Source organism: Polypterus senegalus, chromosome 12, assembly GCF_016835505.1.
Source record: "Polypterus senegalus isolate Bchr_013 chromosome 12, ASM1683550v1, whole genome shotgun sequence".
In the NCBI taxonomy this organism is placed as follows: domain Eukaryota; kingdom Metazoa; phylum Chordata; class Cladistia; order Polypteriformes; family Polypteridae; genus Polypterus; species Polypterus senegalus.
In genome coordinates this window covers 105,190,026-105,215,164 of record NC_053165.1, presented here as the reverse complement: position 1 = coordinate 105,215,164, position 25,139 = coordinate 105,190,026, and the positions used below count along the sequence as shown (strand labels likewise).

Sequence of the window (25,139 nt, the reverse complement as noted above, 5' to 3'; positions counted from 1 at the left end):
GGCTGTGTGTTTCACATGCCTGGTCTAACCTATGCAAACTGTTGGTTAGTGATGAATCGTCAGTAAAGGAATGGTTTACTTCATTTTGTTCTTGTAAACTTCTGCTAAGTATCACTGACAGGAAACGGTCAGTTATCTTAACCTATTACAATATTTTCTAGGACCATGTTGGCGCCCTGCCCAGGGTTTGTTTCCTGCCTTGTGCTGTGTGTTGGCTCCAGCAGACCCCCGTGACCCTGTAAGTTAGGATATAGCGGGTTGGATAATGGATGGATGGATGTTCGCACTCCTTCCTTACAAATGTTTCTATAAGTTTACTTATTTTAATATAACTAGGAAAGATCTTTCAGAATTGACTATATACTAAAGAGTCAATACAAATGCAACAACTCAAGGAGGCTGTCAAAAGAACAGACTATATATGTCCATACTCCCAAATAAAATAACACTTGAACTAAAAAGCAGTAAGCAGAAACCAATTCTACTAATAAATTATATACTAATTACTTCTCCCTGCTTATTACTTAAATTAATACCATAAAAGACTAAACTTTCACCTTTGACTGCAACATTTGTTCTTTACTCTATAGCAGACAGACAATCATGCTTACTTTCAAAAATCTACCTATATAAAATCACTATTAGTTAAAAATTTGATTGAATATTTATCCTAATAACACAAAAAACTATTAACATTTGTTCCAGCTAAAGCCCAGTCTCATTCTATAAAAATTGAACTGTGATTTTTCTCAACTCACGCAGCACAGTTATTAACAAATAAAAATAATATAATAATAAAGCATAATAGAATACTTCATTCTGGCTCCAGAACTTTAATGTTTAAAACCAAAAGATAATAAGGAGGTGACACAGTGTTTACATAGCTGTGTATTTTAAACGCTCTTAAATGATGCTACTTTGACAGCCTCATATTTACCTCTCATATTCTAGTTTCTTCAGAAGAAAAGTGCTGTTCTTCTTATATTCATGAAGCTGCTCTTCCTGTTTTATCAACTCCTGTTGCAACTCAGAAACTTGCTCTGGTAAGGCAGATAAATATAAGAGGTTTAATAAATAAAATACACGACAAAACCTGCATTGCCATCCACAACTTGTTCAAGACAAAGAAATATAAATGCTTTTCGTTACCCAGGACACAAAAATACTTTGCTATTAGAAAAAACTGTGAAAGTAGAATTATGTAAATTATAAAAACAAAAGTAAAAAAAGAATTACAAGTGTCAAGTGAAAACTCAATTCAGTATCCTGTGGACAAGTGAATTTCCTCAAAAGGCAAAAGCACATTCTTTGCATTTAATATAAAATATTAGGCTATTATGAATGTAGGGCAAGATGTTCCAGATCCAGTGTCTGAATTTCGCACCTGGTTATTATCTATGTGGAATTTCTATGTTCTCCTTGTATGTGCATGGATTTTCTCCTGGGGTCCAGTTTTCCTCTAATGTCCCCAGAGACAGGTTAGCTTAACTGGCAATTTCAAATTAGTCTAGGTAGTTTTGAGTGTATTTGCCATGAGCAAGCCACGAGATGAACTGGAATCTCAGCATGTGTTTTTCACCTATACATAATCCATGATTTTGAACTTCAAATGTCACACGCAATATATGCAAATACATTTTGTTTTTTCAGATTGCTGAAAAGTACAATTTCTTATTAGACCTTATTTTGTAATAACCCTGCAGAAAAGTATTAACTACCTGAGATAATTTGCTTTATCAATATTTTACTAATATATTACTTTTGATGTGCAAAACTGTAGTAAGAAAATATACTGCTCAAAAAGATTAAGGGAACTCTTAATCATCACCATCTAACACAAAGACAGTTAAGCGTAAGGGATATCAGTCTGTCCTTTTAGGAGGCATAAGCAATTGTGAATCATCTTCATCTGCTTTGGTGCAAATGAAAGTGACAATAGGTGCACTGGGGAAGCAACAACAAGACATCTCCCAAAAAGGGAATGGTTTTGCAGGTGCTGGCCAGAGACAATTGCTCTCTCCCTATCATTCCTCACTGATTATTCTCTCATTTTGCTAATGTTCTTGTCACTACTGGTAGCATGAGGCGGTATCTACAGCTGATTCAATTTGCACAGGTAGTCCAGTTCCTCCACGATGGCACATGCATACGTGCCATCACAACAAGGTCTCAAAGTGCATGGAGAAGGTATCAGAAGAAAAGGCCATTACACGAGGAGAGCTGAAGGACATGTGGGCCAATCAATGCCTTTGTCATCCAGGAATTGCTTACACACTATGGACGCATGAGTTGGGCAATGTCATGCACCAGGAGGAACACAGGGCACACTGCACCAGCATAAGGTCTGACAATAGATCTGAGGAGGTCATCCTGGTAACTAACAGCAGTCAGGGTGCTGCTGCCTTGCACATGCAGGTCTGTGCAACCTGCCCAAAGATATGTTCCCCTAGACCATCACTGACCCACCGCCAAACCAGTCATGCGGGATGATGATGAAGGTTGCATAACATTTACCATGGCATCTCCAGACTCTTTCATGTCTCAGTGTGAACCTGCTCTTATCTGTGGAGAGAATGGGGTGCCAGTGGCAGAGCTACCAATTGTGGTAATCTCTGGTGAACACCATTTGAGCTGCACTGTGATGGGCTGTGAGCACAGGTCCCAGTAGAGGACATTAGGCCCTCATGCCACCCTCACAGAGTTTGTTCCTGACAGTTTGGTCAGAAACATGCACACCAGTAGCCAGATGGAGGTAATTTTGTAGGGCTCTGGCAGTGTTCCTCTTGTTCCTCCTCACACAATGGACAAGATAATGGTCCTGCTGCTGGGTTGATGCCCCTCTAAGGCCCTGTCCAGCTATCCTTGTGTAATAGCCTGTAATTTGCCTCTGCAGTGCATCTTTTGTCACTTTCATTTGCACCAAAGTAGTTTAATAAATGGTAGAGTAACCTGTCCTGTGTTTCTGCATTTTAAAATTATGTACAGTACAAATGTTTGTGTATCCCAAGTGAAATTCTGTTTTTTTTTTTAATTTTCTAATTGTAAAGAAGTTTAGATAACAATTCCATCAAAAGATTTTTGAACCAGAAGAATTTTTTTTTTTTTTTTTTAAACTTTGTGGATGTGTTAGTTGGGGTGTGTTGAGAGAATCATACATCAAGAATAAAAATACTGTTAATTGTGAACAATAAACATTTGGAATTTGAGAGTAACAATGTACTAACTGGTAGGGTGCATAAACCTTTGTACATGCCATATTTTATACATTGTTTTCCAGTCAAATAAACCGTGAATGTGCATTAAAATTTCGACACTATGTCATGTCATGTTTAAATACGTTCCCTATAGAAGCTGTGTTAACTTATTTTCACTTAAAATAGAAAAAAAAGGCAACAAAACATGTAATCTTTAGCACACAACTGAAGCAGACTAAGCAAAAACTATCCAGGTCAGTTATTAAAAAACAAAAGTCTTTTATTTCGATGCTACTCTAAGTCAAAAGTAGGTTCCTCTTGTTTCCTGAAGGACATGTAAGGAAAACAGAGTGATTTACCCAGAAAGCTCAAAAAATAAGCTCTCCTTCAGTTTCCATTGAATAACTTAAAATGGGCATTTGTGTTCCCTTATTACATTGCTGAGACACAAAATCAAATTAAAAAGTACATGAAGACATGCAAAGTTATTTACTGACACACACATTGGATCAATGCCAGAATTTGAAAACTTAACTAGAATATTTTTTTTCCTCAAAAATGAACATTGTTATTCTTTGTCTAATATCCTCCTTTGTCATATTTGGGTATGACCATCTTTTACATAATCTAAATATTTCATTAGCTCTTTTCATCACAGACACAACAGACACTGCTTCCAAATACCTTGTAAACGCTGGACTTTGGACTGCTGATCAGACAGCTCATTTTGCAGTTTAGTCTAGAAGAAGAAAAAAAAAAATAAGTACAATACCAAAAACTGGACATACACACAACTTTTATAAAACTTAACTCAAGTTTGTATTCAGCACATCCTGCTGGGAACCACCCATCTTGTACATGAGGAAGATGACTTGAAGCTATCAGTGCAAGTTGCTAAACTGACACACAAGGGGAAAAGTAGTTTTGCTGTGCTGCCCGAGTTTATGTTGATGTTGAGGTTTACTTTGTACATGGCACACTGAAATTCCTACTTGCATCTAATCCTAACAGGCAATCCAAATAATTACATACATAAATCTATACATCTCTGTCTAAATCTATATTGCCTTCTTAAAGCAAAGTATATAATTTTCTGTGCCAGCTTAACCAACCTCTGTAGTGATCGTCAGTCCTAAGCCAGGACGTTGTTACTGTATTAAAATTGTCTTCGCTTTATAAAGCCCTGGAGGTTAGTAAAGGTTGTTAATGGACCCACATAGATTTAATTATCTTGCTCCTGCTTTATATCCTAATATTTATAAGCTATGTAAAGCAAGCTGTGATTATTTTCTCAGTTCTACACAGCATTTTTAACTTGATTGACAGAGTTCTTAATAGAGACAAAAAGTAGCTAGAAACAGACCTCAACGTTATTAAATTATAAGCAAACTATACAACTCTGAAATTCATATACAGAGGAAATATTGAATCAGTACATGCTTTTCAATTTAACAAAGCAGCCCTTGGCTGCAACAAGGCTTACAAAAAACACATCAATTGTACTAATACAAAATATTTAAAGCAAAGGTGAACATTTTTATATAAATAAGAATTAAATTGTATATTTTAAAAATAAATAAATAAATCAATCAAAAGGTCCCCAGCCAAATATCATAAGTACTGTCACAGATGTACTGGGCATTTTCTATTCAATTTAAATATTAACACAAATTAACTGAGTCTCCACAGAAGGAATTCTTTACCTGCTGAATGTTGTGGTCTCATGTGTTCAGTCAGATCTTAATGTTATGGAGTCTGAACACAATAACTCAGAGATAATTGAATAAATAAGATTAGCGCAGCTTCTAGCGATGCAGCACACAGCAGGATTGGAAATTATTTAAAAGCTTCCTCTCTGCAGGATAAATTTAATGACCAGTCAAGCAGGCTAAAATGGAACATGGAGCAAGGATAAAATGCAGTGAAAATATGTATTGCTTTTTTTTTGTATTTGAGACTTTTGTACCAATATGTGTCTGGATGCTGGGAAAATCATTACAGATGAGGCAAAAAAACAATCACTTTGGCTACAACAAAGTACGTTACAAACCTGATTTGGGACTGGGAAGTGCTCTACATCGCCTTCCACTTTCTCCCCTATGTAAATAATAACCACAGACCAGCTATTAAAAGACCTTGACTAGTACCTGGCATCTGTTCCAACAGGTTTGAGTTTTGCTTTGTAGAAACTAAGACAGAGTCAGCAAATTAGAGCAAAGTTGACCCACAGCTAGGACTATTGTACCTACAGTGGGTACGGAAAATATTCAGACCAACTTCAATTTTTCACTCTTTGTTATATTGCAGCCATTTGCTAAAATCATTTAAATTAATTTTTTTCCTCATTAATGCAAACACACCACCCCATATTGACAGACAAAAAAAGAATTTTTGAAATTGTTGCAGATTTGTTAAAAAAGAGGAGAGGCGAGACACATGACAGCCTGCATGGAGTTTGCTAAAAGACACCTGAAGGACTCTGAGATGGTGAGAAATAAGATTCTCTGGTCTGATGAGACCAAGATAGAACTTTTTGGCCTTAATTCTAAGCGGTATGTGTGGAGACATCCAGGCACTGCTCATCACTTGTCCAATACAGTCCCCACAGTGAAGCATGGCGGTGGCAGCATCATGCTGTGGGGGTGTTTTTCAGCTGCAGGGACAGGACGACTGGTTGCAATTGAGGGAAAGATGAATGCGGCCAAGTATAGGGATATCCTGGACAAAAACCTTCTCCAGAGTGCTAAGGACCTCAGACTGAACCGAAGGTTTACCGTCCAACAAGACAATGACCCTAAGCACACAGCTAAAATAACGAAGGAGTGGCTTCACAACAACTCTGTGACTGTTCTTGAATGGCCCAGCCAGAGCCCTGACTTAAACCCAATTGAGCATCTCTGGAGAGACCTAAAAATGGCTGTCCACCAATGTTTACCATCCAACCTGACAAAACTGGAGAGGATCTGCAAGGAGGAATGGCAGAGGATCCCCAAATCCAGGTGTAAAAAACTTGTTGCATCTTTCCCAAGAAGACTCATGGCTGTATTAGCTCAAAAGGGTGCTTCTACTAAATACTGAGCAAAGGGTCTGAATATACTTAGGACCATGTGATATTTCAGTTTTTCTTTTTTAATAAATCTGCAAAAATTTCAAAAATTCTTTTTTTTTGTCTGTCAATATGGGGTGCTGTGTGTACATTAATGAGGAAAAAAATTAATTTAAATGATTTTAGCAAATGGCTGCAATATAACAAAGAGTGAAAAATTGAAGGGGGTCTGAATACTTTCCGTACCCACTGTATAAGCTTCTATTACAACTAATATTTGGACAGGTCTTAACTCCTTGTAACCTCCTTGCGGATGTAGGTTTTCATTCAAAACAGTTTCACTATCATCAAGTCACTCTTACTTTTAAAATGATTTGATTGTTTAATCTGGGTTTTGTATGTGGAAATGTTCAGCAGTACCAGACATGGTGTCATACATTAAATATTTAGGCTTCTTTCATTTCCTCATTTCAATTCACCTTTTTTCTGTGAAGTAAGCTTTCCACAGACAATTTCAAAGAGTTGGGCAGAAATGGGCTCACTATTAGTAGATGGCTTTGAGAAGTGCTTGAATTAATTTTATACTATAAAAAACAATAACTTGCTGCCCTCTAAAATGTTCAAACTAATTTGAAATTTCTGAATTGACACCAAAAGGGTAGAAACTAAGGAACAGCACAATACTTAATTAGGGTAATAACTCAAATGAAAGCAGAAATTAGTTGCAATGAAAGCAGGCAGTCAAAGAGGACCCCAGGAACAAACTTGAGACCCACTAGCTTAAAAGACATCTCCCAACTAAGTTTATATCCTTACAGTACTATTCACTTAGAATCCGTGGGTGTGTCAATCACACCTCTTCTACTGAAACAAATGAACAACAGAGTGCACAACCAACAAAACATAAGTCTCTATTAAAATAGGCATCATACTGAGAAGGGTCAAACGTCACATTCTGACAATTCTTGGGCCCTGCCTCCTTAAAGTAATGTATCGACTATAAAAAGCAGTCACACTTATCAATCTACTCTGCTGAAAGACTTATCATTTCATCAGATTTAGAAGGCGACAGAATTTTTCCTTTTCAAGACAACCACAATCTATTGCAAATGAACACACACTTAGGATCATTATGCTAAGCTGATTAAAGCCCAGTTTAACTCCCTGATTTGTGACTAACAAAACCTCTGGGGTCAAAAGAACTAGCTGGACACAAAAGCTGTTCTGTGAAATTATTTTAGAAAGTATGGCTTGCATACAAATATGTATACTTCACCTAAAAATGAGGTGTGAAAATTCACTTGAACATCTCGGCAGGTTTATATAAAAAAAAGGGTATTAGCTAGTTATTAGGTTAGAGATCTGCAACTTTCCTTTCCAAGTAAAGCTACTTAAAGAAACTGCCTAAGAATGCTATAAAGCCCAAAACATAAATAAAAAAATTGAAAGTCAAAATTGCAATGTAACATAAATCATGCCACTATCTAAAACCATGGTACCTGCACACATAAAACTTCAGCAGACCACCGAGTGCCTCCCTTACAAGCAAATCAAAACTTACCGATAGTAGACATTCTTTACAGTACTACAGCTATTGTATAACCTATAAAACAGATTTAAGTGGTAATATTAAGGACGTTTTATCACGATGGCTGCTTTGAGACTATACTGGACTGACTAGCTTATTCTTGTATCCAAGACATCACCAAGATCATGTGTCACCAACATTGTGTTTTTCGAGAGGACTGCGGATTAAAAGTACTACTAGCAGGGCTACTGGGAACAATTTGACTCATGCACTCATTGCTGAGCAGACACATCAAGTCTTGACATTGTAAGGCTAACAAGGTTACACAACCTGACAATTAAACATTTACATGCACTCTGGACCCAAAAATCCCAGACCTCCTGTTTTAACACATTTTACAACAGTGACTTAGATGCTCTTTTTTCACCTCCTATTAACTCTGTGCATTTTTGAGTAATTTCTAAGAGAATCTGTACATTAATACTTGCCATACACAACACACCAGTGAATATTTCCAAATCTTCTCAGAGTAATAGAAACTAAATGGCTTCAAATCCCAGTTGTGCAGCTTCTTCTGTGTTTACTGTGGATGTTGCAGAGAAATGGGTGCCAGTGGAATATCACTTAGAATGATCTTGATTAAGACAAAACAGACTTACCATGTATCCTTACTTAATCATTACATTTTAAAACACCAGGGTTAGCGAGTTCTGTGATTAATTTGGATCCCAGATCAAGTACAACAGAAACTTTTTGCACTAAAGCTGAACATATCACAGACTTAACCAAAATACTCCTAACAAAAGCATTAAGCCTTAAGAGTGAACTCTACTTTATTACAAAAACATCCTTCTATAATCCATGTTGTTTAGCCGTTCTCTTAAAAAGATTCATAGTGTAGATGACCTAACAAAAGCAGAATCTGTAGCTAAACACCTTTTGATCCTTTAAGAAATACTTAGTGCATTAAAATTAAAGTTTCATATTATTCTTTATTCAGAAACCATTTTGTCTATATGATGGAAATGTAGCACTGTATTCAGGCTGTGCTTTATTTGTTTTTAGTGTACAGTATATGGTATTAGGCTTATAAATGGAGTCTTGTTAAAAACTGATGTGTGCCAAGTACAACCAGAGGGAATACAATATTGTATACATGAGCAATGTATGGCTGATCTGTTGCTGGACACTTTACACTATTTGTAATACTGCCCTTCCATCACTGCCACTTTTTTTGGTTATTTGGAAACACTTTTTTCTATGACTGTAGATAGTCACAAATATGTCTGTTGTGTGTTTTATATGTTGTATGCTGCTAGTACAATACAGCAAAAACCTTAAACTATACATGTTGACACCCTGGAAAAATAATCAAGAAAATAACTTGCATTAGAAACTTCTACATTCAAATAGCTCCTTCCTCATACACTAGGAAGATAAACAGAACTGGCAGGGTAATCTGACCTCTAGTCTCCTGCAGGAAGTGCTTACAGTATTGCAGCAGTTGTGGCCAACTCTAGACGGTTATCAAAACGAGCAGGGGATACACTCATACATGCAACTAACAAAGTATATACAATAATAATGTTGCCAATAAAGTGTAAGCTCTTACATTCGGCTTTTAAAATAACCATGTCCCAATTACAATTTAGGGCACACACATTGGGCTCTGGCCTAGTGGTCCCCAAAAACTATTCTACACAATCACATTAACTGCATGTTTAAATAAAAACTCGCACAGATGCACATATAGACCTAAATATGTTTATTTCATTCATGTAGAAGAAATCAAAGTACAAAATAATGGCTACCAACGATGTTCTGCTAAGAACAGTGTATTGAACAGGCAAACAGACCTATAGGGAGTCCTCATTTCCTTCTAAATAGCTTTTGAAAACAATAAAAAAAACTTTTCTTTGTTAAAAAAAGTCTTCTATATTTTAGCCCTAAATTCTGCCAAGGAAAGTGAGTTGCAATAGTAGAGGTTTCAATGGCAACTCTGGCCACCTTATACTGCTAGTTTTTTCCTTCATCAATGATTTCTTTGGAATGCAGTCTCTCTTCACATGCACTAGATTGTCATTTACTTTTTTCCCCTTCATTTTTCTTTCAAGAAGCACTGGCCAATTGGACATTTACAAAATATGTAATGCTCTAACCTACATGTTAGCTTTCTTGTGGTTTATTGGATACTCTTTACAAGCCACAGAGGTTGCTTTACAAACATTACTACTTTCTTTAAATGTCCCAATGGTCATTGCTAGCTTACTTTCCCTTTAAAATATCCCCCTTTCTCTCAACAGTCTATTTCCAAAGCTGCTTCCTTTTGAGGTCTTGACAAGCATCACAATTAGTCTTCCATGCCAATCTAGTAATAGCATAAGACAGACAACTGAAATGTTTGAACACAGGAGGAAAGCCAACTTTAAATGCAAGACTCAGAAGAACCAACTCCAAAGACAAAGAGAGCCAAAAACACAGTCCCTCCTTGAAACCTGAAAAGTTTCTAGGTCTTTTAGAAGAAAAAAAAAAAAAAGGAAGATGCCTGCATCTCAATTCCCATAAGCACGTGGAGCCGGAAGCCTTCCAGGGCCTTATTCAATGATGAGGAAAAATGTAAAAGAGAAAAAAAATGTGGCTAGGTTAGCTTATCTTAATCTGTTCCAGATCAGCAGCTTCCTGGACGAACAGGATGTACAGTATATCCTTAAACCTGAATAACATTCTTCAAATTAAAAGCCACGAAAGAGCAATTCATAAGTAAAATTTGTTCAAGTTTTATAGCTTAAATTGAAACACTGTAGCATTTCTAAAATTATAAAAAGCATTAATGACACATACCCATTAAAGCAATGAACCTAGGATATTGGCAACTCTTACTGTGCATATACAAATTTGGGTCATCAATGAGACAAACACTGAAGAACCAATATGTCATATTATGTCTTGCAATTGACTATGACTAAAACATCACTAAACCACCTCTGCCATACGATCCTAACGCACTTATCTGTGACTACGGTTTGTGTCTGATCACTCAAACACAGAGTGAAATGTACAACATGAATTCCGTTGGTAAGATCAAATCGAAGTCATGTTATTCGGTCAGTCGGTTCTAGTTGCAGTTTACGGAAACGCAGTCCTTGTAACTCGCACGTCTTTACTGCACTGTGGTTGCTCCTCCCATCACTCAAACAGTGTGCCCACTGTTCCAGTTGAAATTACATTGAAATATTGGGTCTACATGCATCTGACCTTCTGTATCACACCCGTATTCCGATCGTACCCTTACACTAATATGGATCAAATCTTTTGTACCTTATGTCCATACCAAGCAGCACTACTCTTCACTCTAAATGACACCTTGTCCTATTGACGGTCCGAGCACTAGCTGGCGTATAGGGACGGATGTACTCGGCACAAACCTTCTTTTCAAGGCACTGTCGTGCCTGATCCTCTTGACCCCGTAGTTGATCTCCTAGGTTTGCCTTGTCATTGTCCCGTTGCTCGAGCTCCTTCCTATGCACTTCCACTTGGGTCATTAGCTCCGAGTTGCGCTTTTCCAGTCGACCTCGAGCAGTTTCTCCGCGCTGCACTTGCGCCTGTGCCTCAGCCAATTCGTCCTGTAAACGGGCCTGCCGACCGGACACCGTCCAGTAATTGAAAAGCACAATGGCCATAACAACCAGCAGGGCGACCAGCAAAATATTAGGCAGGCGGCCGCCCCGCCGGTTGGCACTGAAGCCCATCATTTGGGCACGGCGACGTCCTCCGTGAGGCGCTCAGGGTCTCATCAGCGTGTCCCAATAAAGACTCGGGACCGTCGAACAAACAAAAGAGATCGACGACAGGCGACTGAAAAAGCCGAAGAAAATGCAGTTGTCTTCCGAGGCCCTCGTGTTCAATTTCAGCGCCGCCTAGCACGGCTCATAGTTACCAGAGCTCACAACTGCTTCTACTTTGGCCGTGTCCAACACTTAGTACACGCCGCTATCAAAGCAAAGGAATGCCGACGTCTGCCCCTTTATTGCCTCAAATACTAAGGTAGTTCTATTGACCGCACAGTCTCCCCAGCCTTCTGTCCCCTCTTCGTAGCAGCGAACTACTTCCCACTAACCCGCGAACCGGACCTCCAGCTCGAGCCTCCCCTCCCCTAACGACTCAAGACGCTCTGATGTGGCACGAAGGGGTGGAACGCGAGATTGACAAGACGGTTGCCCAACCAGATAGCGCATACTGACAAGACGGCTAACGCTGAGTGGATAAAACAGCTGGCGGAGCCGGAACATGGAGGAAGCAGGAGCTATCGTTGGACAAGGCGTTAATGTGTGGGTGGGGCGTCACTGGTGCAATTCCGCCTTCGTCATCCACTGGAAGTATTCTTTTGTGTTAGGGAGCGAATCGTGTTAGGTCAGTGTGAGAGAATGCACACAAACTTCACCTTGCATACTATTTACAGAAGATTGTATGTAATTGGGGAATACATCATGCCAATTCTGAGATGCGGTTTGCCGACTGATACTAGTTAATAAAGAACGCGAAAGAGAAATGAGTTAATATGATAACTGAGAACTTGAAGTGATGAGTTGGCACCGCATTTATGGATTGTTCATGCCTTGTGCCGGAAGCTTCAAGACAGGATCGATAAAGCAGGTTACAAAAAGGATGGATTTTGTTGTAAGCATTCCATACTGCATAAACATTTAAATTACTGGCCAACCAACTGCGTGATTATATATAGTAAATATTGACAGGCATTCAACAGACGTCCTGTCCAGGAATCACCCATGGACACCCTCATCAGACTGGCAGAACTGCGTCTTGCCCTCAATGCCTTCTCTTTTGATAAAACTTTTTTTTACCAGATCATTTGCATTGTAATAGGTACTAGAAAAGGTCCGGCTTAGCACCAGGCATACAAAGTATCCTGTGTCCTCCGCCCTCGTTTGTGTCATCATGCATTTGCTTGGCCATATTATTTGTAGCTTTGGACTAGGTTATCGTTTTTATGTGTATGATACTCGGATCTGGTTTTAAAAGTAGTACCAGGGTGTTGTACCATGTTAGCCATTATGAATGTATTGAAAAGTCAAGCAAAATGACACATTGTATTGGCTAACTATAAAGATTACAATATGCAAGTTTTCGAGGCAACTCAGGCCCCTTCACGCTAACTAAAAAGATTACAATATGCAAGCTTTCGAGGCAACTCAGGCCCCTTCTTCAGGCAATTACATCTTGCCTGAAGAAGGGGCCTGAGTTGCCTTGAAAGCTTGCATATTGTAATCTTTTCAGTTGGCCAATCAAGGTGTCATTTTGCTTGACTTTTCACTACAGTTTTAAAAGTAAAAATGTTCACCAGAGTTTGCTCAACTCACAACTTGTCTTAGTGAAGTTAAAACCTGGATGGAATAGAACTCTTTCAAATTAAAGTGCAACAAAATTTAAGTCATGCTAAATGGAACCAGAATTCTGCTTAAGAAAATGACTGTGGCACCTTTTCAGTCACTCTTGGTGATGTCATCAGACCTTCTTCATCTAGGCATCTTGGTGTTATTTTTGATTCTTTCCTTCCTTCCCTAATAAATCACTTTAAAACCTTTTTTACTTCCATCTCCATAACATATCCCATGTTCGCTCATTCCTCTGCTTTTCTAATCCTGGGAAATTTGTCTTTGTTTTAATGATGTCCCACAGTGACTATCAGTGACGTAGCTAGCTTGCTGGTCCCCTGTGCAGCGCCCTGAGGTGGGCCCGTCCTGTCTAGCATAACTGCTAGTAAACTATTCGCAACTAGATCCTAGTGACCGGCTGGGCAGTGGTGTCCACAGCACTATCAGATCACACAGTGGTGACAAACCAACCGGCTCTCTAAATGGAATTTGTTATAACTTTTTAAATCACTTTATTACAGCAGCTGTAAGTTAGAAAAAAATTAAGTAAATTGTGGGACTGGAATGTGGGAGGTGTGGGTAGAAGTAGTAGTACATAATATATGTAATATGTGGACCCGCTTACCTTTCCAAGACAACTTTGTGTAGGAATATAATTAAATTTTAACATAAGCTAGAAAGTAGAAACTGTTCTGTGCTATAAAATGAAGCCATTTCAGTTTGTAACAAATTAAAACGACAACAGCATCAGACAGGATATCACTACACAATCAACCTGTTTTACACAAGTTTTGAGAAAATGGAAATCATAAAGTGAGATGTCAATGGGTCCAAGAAATTTGCCTTGTTGGTAGGAAATTGCTTGGTCATATATATTGCTTGTTTGTCTTTAGTAGTTTCTCCATTTTGAACGGTTTTATCAGAAAGAACCTGATCTGAAGCATTTGTATCGCTACTTCCAGACTCGGTATAGCTACAACCATTTCACTCACTGCACTGTCTGCATAACCTGCTTGTGGTTGTTGCAATGATTCACCAGCATCAGCATTCTCAGTTACCACCGCTGGCCCTTGTTCAGTTTTGAGAAAGGTATAACTCTTGGTAAGCTTAGCGTTTTCAGCTCCTATTTCAGGCATGCCTTACATTTAGCAGCACCATTCTTATATTGTTTGCCGGGTCCACTGCTATTGGCCTACATGGTGTCATTTGGCAAGAGTATAAAAAAATGTCAAATTGTTCAAATATTCTACATTTCCTGACTAATGGGGACCATAACTTAACAACAGAATTGCTATCATTTACCGTTTACGAGTTCAAATTTCGAAAACTGTTGACATCAAACCAAAGTAACAATTATTTATAATAATAATGTATATTTACACTATTCATTTGACATCCTTCAAAACTTCTTCCGTTCACGTCCGCTATGGCACGCCAAAGGTCACCAAATTTAGGAATGTGCACCTCTCAGTAAGGCGGACTAGGACGTGTTGTGCCTCCATTTAGGCTCCGAACTCCCGAAGTCTAAATTCATGTAAATTGTAGGCCTGTTGAATATGTAATATCATCATGGATTGGATTGGACTGGCCTGGTGATGGTGAAAACATGCAAATAAAACTGTGAATTATTAATGCAATGAACTGTGCAAGTGATTGAAGCCATTCAATTTTTTTTTAAAATCTATACAGCCCTGAGTGGTCCCCCCAAGCTCGTAGGCCCTTGTTCTTTAAATGGCTTGCACAAGACTAAATCAGTAACCGCCTCCATTACTATCCTGCTATTTGCCCACTAAAGTCTACTGATTCTGGCAATCTTGGTATATAATTAAAATGTTGTTGTTATTATTATCAATATTATTATTATTATTCAGATGCCATTATCTTTGTTGACTGAGTGCAAGAGCATTTCTTTCCCTACTACCTAGGCATGGTACCACACCTTTACAAATGATACATCAACAATTGTGTTGGTGCCATCTCTTGTTCCAGAAGCCAGCTACAGGAATTCATTATTGAGTTTACTAGTTTTCATCCATCCCTCAAGTTTACAGTTGATTATTCCACCACAGCTCTACCCTTTTTAGGTATCAGTCTTTCTATCAGCTTTCCAGGACGGACAACCTCTGTCTATTTCAAGCCAACTGACACACACAGTCACCTTCTCAACAGCTCCTTCCATCCCAGGCACACTAAAAACCCTCTAACTCTTTCACAATTCCTTAGATGCGCTCATCTCTGCAGTGATGAGGGTGGCTTCTGTAATGAGGCACTCAGTATGAGGTGTTTCTTCATTGATAGAGGATACCCTTTTCATGTTGTGGACATAACCTTCAATCAAGCCAGGAGTACACCTTGTAACATTCACTCTAGGAGGAACCCCAATAAAAAAAACTCCCATCCTGCTGATCCTCCCATTCCACCCCAGCGCTCTGTCTCTCCCATAGGTTATTAGCATAAAATTTCCCGATTTTGCAGACTGATCCTTCTACAGGAGCCTCTTTTCCTAACACTCTCTTGATCTCCTTTTGTAGACAACCTAGCCTACTCATACTGCTTGTCCGCAGCTCACTTCACAGAGGAGAGCCACATTCCTCACCAGGCATTGTGAGCTGTAACAGGAGCCACTGTGTCACTTGCAAGTACCGTATGTCACCAACAATACCCTTGTATCTGGTCCCTCTGGTAAATTCAATATTAAACAACAGGCCTCTTGCCAGTCTAAAAATCTCATTACAGTACTGCATTTCTTGCAGGAAGTGTCCAGCCATCTACATAAGTGAAACAGAGATACGGCTGTCAGACCATTTCAGGGAACCCGTTTCTGCTGTTAAAATCAAAGATCTTACAAAGCCTGTTATAGAACCATTCACATCTCTTGATTATAGTCACATTGGTTTATCTGTTTATGTTCTTTCACAGGACTTTAAAGACACCTTTTGAAAGAAAAACAGAAGGAGCTAAGCTCATTCTCACACTGGGGTTGCACATTTCTCCAGGCCTTATTGACCAATTATTTTTTTATTCTTTCCTTTCATCTTCTCTAATGTAGCTTTCTCACATCTACTTTTCAGCTTTTCTCCTTCCATCTGCCCTGACTTTGTTCTCTACTTCCACCTCCTATAAATGTTACCTACTCTTTTCTCCTGAGTTGCACACCTGGTGAAGGCTATACAGCCAAATCATTGCACCTTTTACTTTCCTCTCTTTTCAGTGTGGAAATAATCTTTAACTTTTTATTCCCTTGCATGTTGACACAGCCCTAGACCAGGGGTCCTCAATACTGCTGCAGGTTTTTGTTCTGACCTGGTTGCTTAATTAGAAAGCAATTCTTGCCAATAAAGCACTAACAAGCTATGAAATTAAATTAACTCTGCTATGTCAGGTCATTCTCATATCCTAGATTTTCTTTCCCTTTCTATCATGCAAATGATTTGAAGGCTAAAATGGACGAGTAATTCTCAGTCCTTCACTTTTTTCTCTTCATTTTTCTTCCAAGTATTTAATTAAACCCAATAGTGCAGATAAATACACACAGGTGTAAATGTAAATAAGCTAAATGGAGAAATGCTGCTCTCTCTTGTCATTTGCATGTTATTGATAATAAGGAGCAATTAAAATAGCTGTTTAAGACAAAATTAAGCAATAAGGGCTCAAAATCACTAAAGTGAAGTAGAAGTGTTACTTTAGCAATAAGTGCTTTTTATTAAGCAACTGGGTTGGAGCAAAAACCTGCAGCCACTGCGGCTCTCCAGGACTGTGATTGAGGACCCCTGCCCTAGACTAACACCAGTAATATGTTTTATGCATATAAACAGTGTTTTCAAGTTAATTGTTGATTAGTTTTTCAATGATTGTAGAACCAGGAAGTCTAGTTCATTTTAAACATAGAAGAACATTAAAGATGGCTGACACCTTCAAAGGTTATATTGTAATTATGTGTTTTGCAAGATATATGCTTTGTCAACTAAAACTAAATTAACACCCCCACAGCTCCAGAATGTCAGATCTTAATAGATCCCCTTCATCACACCACCAATATAAGGAATATCCGTATAACCACATTATGAACATCACATATGTCAATAATAAATCAGGCACAGGCATTATAACTCCACAACATTATCCATCGCTAACTTCACCTTTCTATTTGGTTCATTAGTATTTTACGATGAATGTAGCAAATGCATTGAAGAGTACAACATCACATCTGCACAACATTAACTTTCTTCTGGAAGGGCAGCTAATGTAAATCAAATAAAATATTTTTTAAAAGGCACCTTGTGGCAAAAAGGTGATGTGTGACTGAACTTTTGGGGATTGCATATTTGCCCCAGATAAAATAAAAGACCTAATAAGGATGTCTTTATTGGTGTTTGCCGTTGTTGTGTGCATGACATGTGTCTTATGTCCTGCAGTGGCCTTGTTTTCTTCTGCTTTGTTGTTCACGTCTGTGTTGGTGTTGCTGGACTGCACATTGCTGCTAAATCTGCTAGAAGTTGCCATGTTAGCCTTTTTCCAGACTGTCTGCAAAGTCAAGCTTATTGGTTTCAACTGCTGTATGTATGACTTGTTCAAGTCAACATGTAGGTATATTTATTTATTTTTTGAGTTTAAAAGCTGCAGATGTCAGTATAATGTGCAGTATTATCCAGACAATACCTTTTGTTTCTTTCTCTTTAATTTTTCCTTTTGCTGCACCACTTGGCTCTTGCTTTAATTGATCATCCATTTTGCCTTTTTGTCTTTTGTGGCATAATCTTACAAAAGTGGCCCATTAGACACCTGCTGTGATTGTGCAATACCCCATCACTTTTTTGCTTTAAAAGCTTTTGCTTTGGTTTGATTGGAAAGGTTGATAATTGTGAGGATCAAAGTAGGGTTGGGATGGCTGTGAGTTTTCCTGTTATTCAGCATTTTTATTGCATATGCTAAGACTCCCTTGTGAGCAGGGCCCCTGCTTGTGCACCCTAGTCACCGTGATGGTTGATTGAAAGGAACAATAGCTTAAGATGATTTACAAACTAAAACATTATGAACGTGGTAACAGTGGCTCACTGGCTAGTTGAACCATGGATTTATCACTCTTATGGAGTTTGTGCATTCTCCTTGTGTCTGCCTAGGTTTTCTCCAGTTTTTCTGGTGTTACTCTCACATTCAAAGATGTGTGTTAAGATAATCAGTGATTCTAATTATACACTGTGCTCAAACTCACAGACACAAGTCTGTAATTCTGGGACAATAGAATTATTTCTCTCCTTCTCTCTCTCTTTCATAACCTTCGCTGCTCCCAGGCAAGCTTTATCCATCCTTCTCCCACACCCGTCTCCAACTCTCCTGGATGAGGTTGAATGGCTTCTTTTATTATAGACCCGGGAATACTTCCAGCGCTAAGGCATAGCCCATTGGAAGCACTTCTGGTCAAACAGCAGTCCCACAAAGTTGGAATGATGGATCCCTGCAGCACCCCCCGGCAGCTCCCACAGAACCCAACAAGGCTGTCTTATGGGACTACACTGGGACTTTGGTTCCCAGTATGCCTTGTGGGTGCCTACACAGGTAGTGCTACCCAAGGAGGCTGCCATCTAGCATGTCAGTGGAGCATGTAGCTCTGCTAGGTTGTCTTCCCTTGTCCTTCCATCCCACTGGCCTCTCTGTAAGGGTCTTCAGTCCATTCCTGCTGGGAAGCCAATGTGCCCACCTGCAAATCGGCATGATTTATCAGTGTTCTGACAAAGGCAGGGAACATCTTGCCCTTCTTTGTGCCCACTTACTGCAATGGCCCCGATAGGGATGCCAGTGCATCACAACAGCTATAGATGAAACGGGTTTGAGAACATATGTAAAAATTAAAATAAGGTTAGTAACAATTGTGTGTGTGTTGAACTTTCATTAGATATATTCATTCATTCCCTTTAGAACTTCTTTAATGCAGTTCAAGATAATGAAAGAAGCCATAGCTGTCCCTTCAGCATTAGGCTGAAAGCAAGGACCAACCCTGGAAGGTAAATCAGTCCATCAAAGGGCATGTTCATTCATAATGTGAATGTACGGATGTATTTAAAATTGGTCAATCAATGCAACAAACACGAGTTTGGGAAATGGGAGGAAAATCAGAATACTTGGAGAAAATCTACAAAGACATATGTAGATTCTGTTAATAAGATGAGCTTCAGCTCTGTGAACTTTGCTGCTGATTTTCCAACATTAAGCAATGCAAACTAAAACATCCAGCTTAATAAAAGGAGAAGTGCCTGTGTGCTTGTCTGTCCGTCCATCCGTTTGCTATGTCTCTGTTATTCTGACAGATGGTGCATCACAGATGTTAACATTGGTTTTGCAAATCCCATATCAAATGACATGTAATAGAGACATGTGTATTGCATTGTGTAATGCAAACATTAATGCTGAGCTCTACAGTGATTACTTAGATTTCAATCTGCCTAAGACGGGTAGCATAGCTAGTATTTTTTAGAATTAGGAGAAATGGAATTAGATAGAAGAATTAAGTACCATGATAAAACTAAGACAAAAAGGTAATGCCAGGAATAAGCTTTGTCTAGATATTCAAGTAAGCCCCATCTTTGAGTCCCTTAAATTATGGGGCACAGTGTAGAGTAATTCCGGAGTCATATTGTGGCTTTTCTGTCACATAGCTTACTTTTTTGATGTAATACCAAGTGCCTGGATAAACAAAATATTGTGCAACACTATGTGAAACACTAAAATCCTTTTCAAAGTCTGCCATCATTTTGAATAATAGAGTAAAGATGTTTTTACCTTGCTGTATTATGGAGCACATTATGGTATTAATTAATCAATGAACGTTTACCCAGGCTGGATTACCACCATGTGTTATCATTAGGTTCTTAACAGAAAAACTAATTTTCCAATACAGTGTCAAACAAACAATCCTTTGAGTAGAATAAAAATGAAAAGCTGCTATAATGGTAAATAAGAATGCAGTATTGACAGACACTAAGAGGAGCTTGGAATAGGACCTAGCCTCACCAATTGATAATAACACAATGTGGAAATAAAGAAATTAAGTAACACAAGAGAAGCAGTAACAAAAGGGAAATAGAGGGTAATGTTAGTGCTAGAAGATGTCCTTCAAAACAAGAGCTAACAGATTAATCTTTGGCCATGTCATGCTTAAGTAAAAAACTACAAAAATCAATGTGTATAGTGAATATTGATTCAGAGCAAAGAAATTCCATTGAATTTATAGCAAATGTTTTTGATGCTAGTACCCAGAAAAATTCCAAGGTAGTATTACAAAAGAATCTATGCAGCAGAATAACAAATACAATTTACTAAGTAACTACAGTTACTAACTGTAACAGAAGACTCATTGTTAAATTTGAGAGATTTTGTCTTTAGCAAAAGGACAAAGAGCAATTGGCCTTAAGCAACAAAACAGGAGTGACAGACACTAAACCGGTCTATCTCCCTTGGTTGGTTGCTGGTGCCTTAATTTTGTGCCTAATCCCCCAATTGGCTTTTATTTAAAAAAACAAAAAAAAACAAGGCAGGGTTAATTTTTGATAACTACTCAAACATATTAGTGTGCAACCGTATTAACTTTTAAAGTTACATGACTGTGATTAGTTGGCTCACTTTTGTATTAATTATTCATTTAATATAAACCACCGTGGGAGTGGCAATTATTAATACTTCATCATTAAACCTAGAGCCTGGCTAAGTGAAATTTGGGGCTTTATGAGAATTTTTTTTTAAAGAAGCAGTCAAACATAAAATAAAGATCCTTAAAACACACACATGCTAATATTTGTTAGAAAATGACAGCAAAAATAAAACACACATCACACACAACAAAGAATGAATCAGTCAACCCGTCAACAAGGGATGTAGTTACTGAATTCTTCTCAGTGTCTATATAATGAAAACCTGCTGTTGTAGATGTCACCCAGAACTGAGCTGGTCCACTTCTGCCATGCACATACAAGTGTCCACCATGACAAGATATGTACTCCCATTTGTTCTTTTCAGATTGCTGTCCATTCATCTTCTAACCCAGGCATGTCAAACACGCGGCCCCCGGGCTGCATGCGGCCTGCAACAGGAATCTGTGTGGCCCGCATGACATTTAGCACTAAACTTGTACAAAATGATTACTATCGTTTGTGATTAGATCATTCTGCATCTTTGGCATTACTTACTGAGTTTTCTTACTTCTGGCTTCTGACAAAGCATGTTTTCCCATGGCATTACAATACCGGAAACGTCATCTGCTAGTATAGCCACGAACTTTGACCAAAGTTAATGAGCCACGACGTCACAACCGAAGTGCTAGGCTGCAGCAGCCTGGCGCAGGGGCGCCAAATTCCCGGGGCTGCCACCCCAATATATATTGAACATAAAACAGAAAGAGAAAATAACAACACAGCTGATGGCAATGTGGCCGAAAAACATTGTGTTTCTTGTCAATTAGTATGCTGCATTTACTAATGTGGCTATAGTTGGAGCAGTAAGCTATATGTAGTATTATAACGTTCTGCCATAATGAGAATATCATGGGCTGCCACTTGGTTTTCAAGTTACGGACACGTGCATTTAGAAGCGTGTCATGAGCAGTGACACATCCACCGTGCATAAGATACCATATTGACATTGGCGGGTGAAGGGGCCACCAATTCTGTCTCTGCCCAGGGCTGCCATGAGCCTAGAGCCACCCCTACACAGGCTACACTACTGGCTGGGCTGCTGAGACTGGCCACTGGGCAGAACTGACCATCACGAGCAGTAATAGCTAACATATTTTCACATTTTTTTGCTCTAGTTTTATGTAATTTTGTGCTAGTATTGTAACAGTTAGTGAAGACTACAGTTGAAGATCTGAAGTGGACGTGAGAAGTTGGTGAGTTGTTTATTAACAAATTTTTGTGATTTTGAGTTTGTAAAATTAGTGTAGGTCAGGGTTTTTTTTTTGCATATCAGCTTATTTTACAATATAAACTTTGAAGTAAACTTAGAAAAATAAAATTAGATTTTTGGAGGATTTGTTTTCCAACTTGAATTACTGAGCAATGAATTCAGTGACCGTTTTCGTGATTTCAGTTCACAGGAACAGGACTTTGAGCTGTTCTCTTACAATGTTGAGAATGCGCCTGAGAACATCCAAATGGAATTGATTGAACTGCAGTCAGATTCTATTCTAAAAGGCAAAATACAACAAAGTTTTTGTGCCAGGCTTGTATGCTTACCTGCCACACTCATATGTGCAGATCCGTAAGTTGGCATCGAGAGTACTGTCTATGTTCGGAAGCACTTACCTTTGTGAGCAATTGTTTTCGTTAATGAAAGCTACCAAAACCTCACATCGCTCAAGACTTACTGTCGAGCACCTTTCATCCCTCATAAAAGTTGCAGCTGCACAAGATTTCAAACCTGATATTGACGAACTGGTTACTAACAAGACATGCCAAGTGTTGGGACAAAAGAAATAGATCTCACACTGTAAGACTCCTATATAAGCAATGAATATAATATAATGAATATAATACAATAATATAAGGACCTAGCTAAAAGGCTAAGACTCTAATGGTACGCTGTTGCATGGAGATTGTATGGAAATAAATTGCTTTTCTTTAAACTTTAAGTGTTACATTTTTTAAAGTGTTCAGTATTGGAAAGAAAGCTACAGTAATTTTGTATAATTGTATAATAGTATTTGTTACAGTGCGGCCCGCTGACGCATGTATGGCAGTCAAAGCAGCCCACCAATGGTAGTGAGTTTGACATGCCTGTTCTAATCCATCTATGAGGTTCAGGGCTTCAGATGACTGTCGTATCACTATAGGATACAACAGCAGAGCCAACCCTTTGCATCCATCCTCACACTCAGCTGTTTTGGGGCAGTTTAGAGAGGCCATTTAACCTAAGGTGCACATTTTAGGGATATACAGTAAGATGTAAACTAGAGTACCAGGAGAAAAATCCTGGCAGCCATCGGTGGGCAATTTAGATGCCAGTCTAAATGTGTTCTTTCAGATGTTGTACCTTTTCAATTACAAATTCTAGTTAAAACAAGCATCTTATTCATTTTATGCAAAATAACAGTCAACTATCCAGAAAATTATAGGAGACCAGAATGCCTCTGTGGGTATTAGAGCTAAATGAGGAGATACACTTGTGACAGTACTGTATGATCAACCTCTCTATGAGTTGGCCAGTACATCTTCTGAGAATGTTTACACTCCGGTATCTCCCACTGTCCAACAAACCCCCTTTTTCCATAGGAGAGGTATGTGTGAAGAATAGCAATCAGCCAACCTACTGTATATCTCAGCAACACTGCTTGCTTAGTCTATTCCAGGGCCGTAAGGAGCCAGAAGCATCAGGTGCAGGCAAATGTGACAGCAAGTTTTCATTGGACATCCTCATGAATGAACCCGCACTGGTCTATATTATATATTATAGTTACTCATTAATTCTACTGGCTCTATTTTTGGTATGTGGGAGTAAGCAGAAGTACCCCAAATTGAGCACATTCAGACACAGGGAGAATGTACTTACTACTGTATTAGGCTGAAATTAATGCTGATTAACAAATTGACTAGAATTGCTGGTAAAAGCCCAGCTGGCTCTCTCCCTTGCGTTAGTGTTACACAGAAATTGATCTTCTGATTGAGTAACACCCGTCGTTTCAAATGACAACTGCTTTCCAGCTGAAGTAACTAGATATTTATCAGGGCTTATTGACACCAGTGCAATTCAAATCAGCCTAAATGTGCCCTCCAGTGATTTAAAAGAAACATTTTCAAAAACTCAGAGAAACATTATCTTTGTGACAAAGATATAATTTAGACCTACAATGGGATGACTTAAAATTGGCACATAACATGTCCATGTTTGTTACCATACTCATTCAAGCACCACAGACAAGATATTATAAAGCCAGTTTCAAATTTCTAATGGTCCTCAGATGAGTTTAAAATCAAAGTGTAGTTACCATGACCAAAAACCATCAATGTCTTTCCCTTTGTATACAAAATCCATATTGTTCAGTAAATATCAGAAGAGCAATGAAGAATATCCAAAGCTCTTGATGCTAAATTAGCTTTTCTGAAGACAAAATTATTTATGCCTGTCATCACCCTCTGGTAAAGATTTAGAGATCATAAATATAAGTTCTTAGCTTCATGAGCAGTTTGCTAAATAGTAATACCACGTCACCCCCAGGGCATTTCTGCCTTGATTTTACTAATGTCTTTGACACTGTTGGCAAAAGCCTCCTCCCAAATTGACTCAAGAGCAGCTTTGGGATGACTGACGCCACAATGTTTTTTTATCCTCTTCAAATGCATACAGATTTTTTTTTCTTTTACTTGTTTTTGTTTTTCAATGTCAATACATATCTCAGCCACACACACTCAGTGACTTGCTGCTTTATTTTTCCAATAACACCCAGAACCAGGCCATAGTTCCTATTTTATTCATATGACTATTTTTTTTTATTGTATTTATCCTTTTAACAAAACAATCAAACACATAGCTGTTTTGCTTTAGCAAGGCTGGTTGCCCTTGTTAAATTTATTGTTTATGTTCATGATATTTTTGTTGTATTATTAGATATATTTGTGTATGTTGTGTATTCTATTTTTGGTTTCAGATTGTCTTTACTGGTTTTACAGAATATTATGATTTTCTGTTATGTTAAGTTTAGCTGTTATTTTTCATTTTTATAATGTTATGTTTCAGGATACCATATTGGCTTTTTGTGTTATCTGCCCAGCCTCCTCTATTTTGAACCCAAGGAGTTGGGGCCACTTCATTATGCACCTGGGGGAACAAACGAATAAACGGAGAAGCTGCAGTGCTTTTAGGTTTCTGATTATTTATTCTGTTATTCTTGTTTTTGTGTAAGCCTGGTTTTGACTCCTAGATTGTGTTTTTGGTTTGTGTTATTGACATTGCTTAAAAGAATACTTCACCCAAAACTGATTTGGGGATGATAG

The 25,139-nt window shown here is 38.4% G+C and overlaps 1 protein-coding gene across 3 annotated transcripts in view; it reads right to left on the bottom strand.

The window, feature by feature from the left end:
- The window catches only part of golm2 (golgi membrane protein 2), a 36,134-nt gene extending 24,178 nt beyond the window's left edge, over positions 1-11,956 (bottom strand). Inside the window, exons 1-3 of one of the 3 annotated variants that reach the window (XM_039773119.1) lie at positions 11,194-11,956; positions 3,879-3,933; positions 938-1,040 (exon numbers count right to left, since the gene is read on the bottom strand). In XM_039773119.1, the coding sequence (XP_039629053.1) occupies positions 938-1,040; positions 3,879-3,933; positions 11,194-11,520 (485 nt within the window). In that variant the 5' untranslated portion in view covers positions 11,521-11,956. The remainder of the gene's footprint in view (positions 1-937; positions 1,041-3,878; positions 3,934-11,193) is intronic. The other 2 variants (XM_039773118.1, XM_039773120.1) reach the window with 2 other exon arrangements.
- Between the last annotated feature and the right edge of the window lie 13,183 nt (positions 11,957-25,139).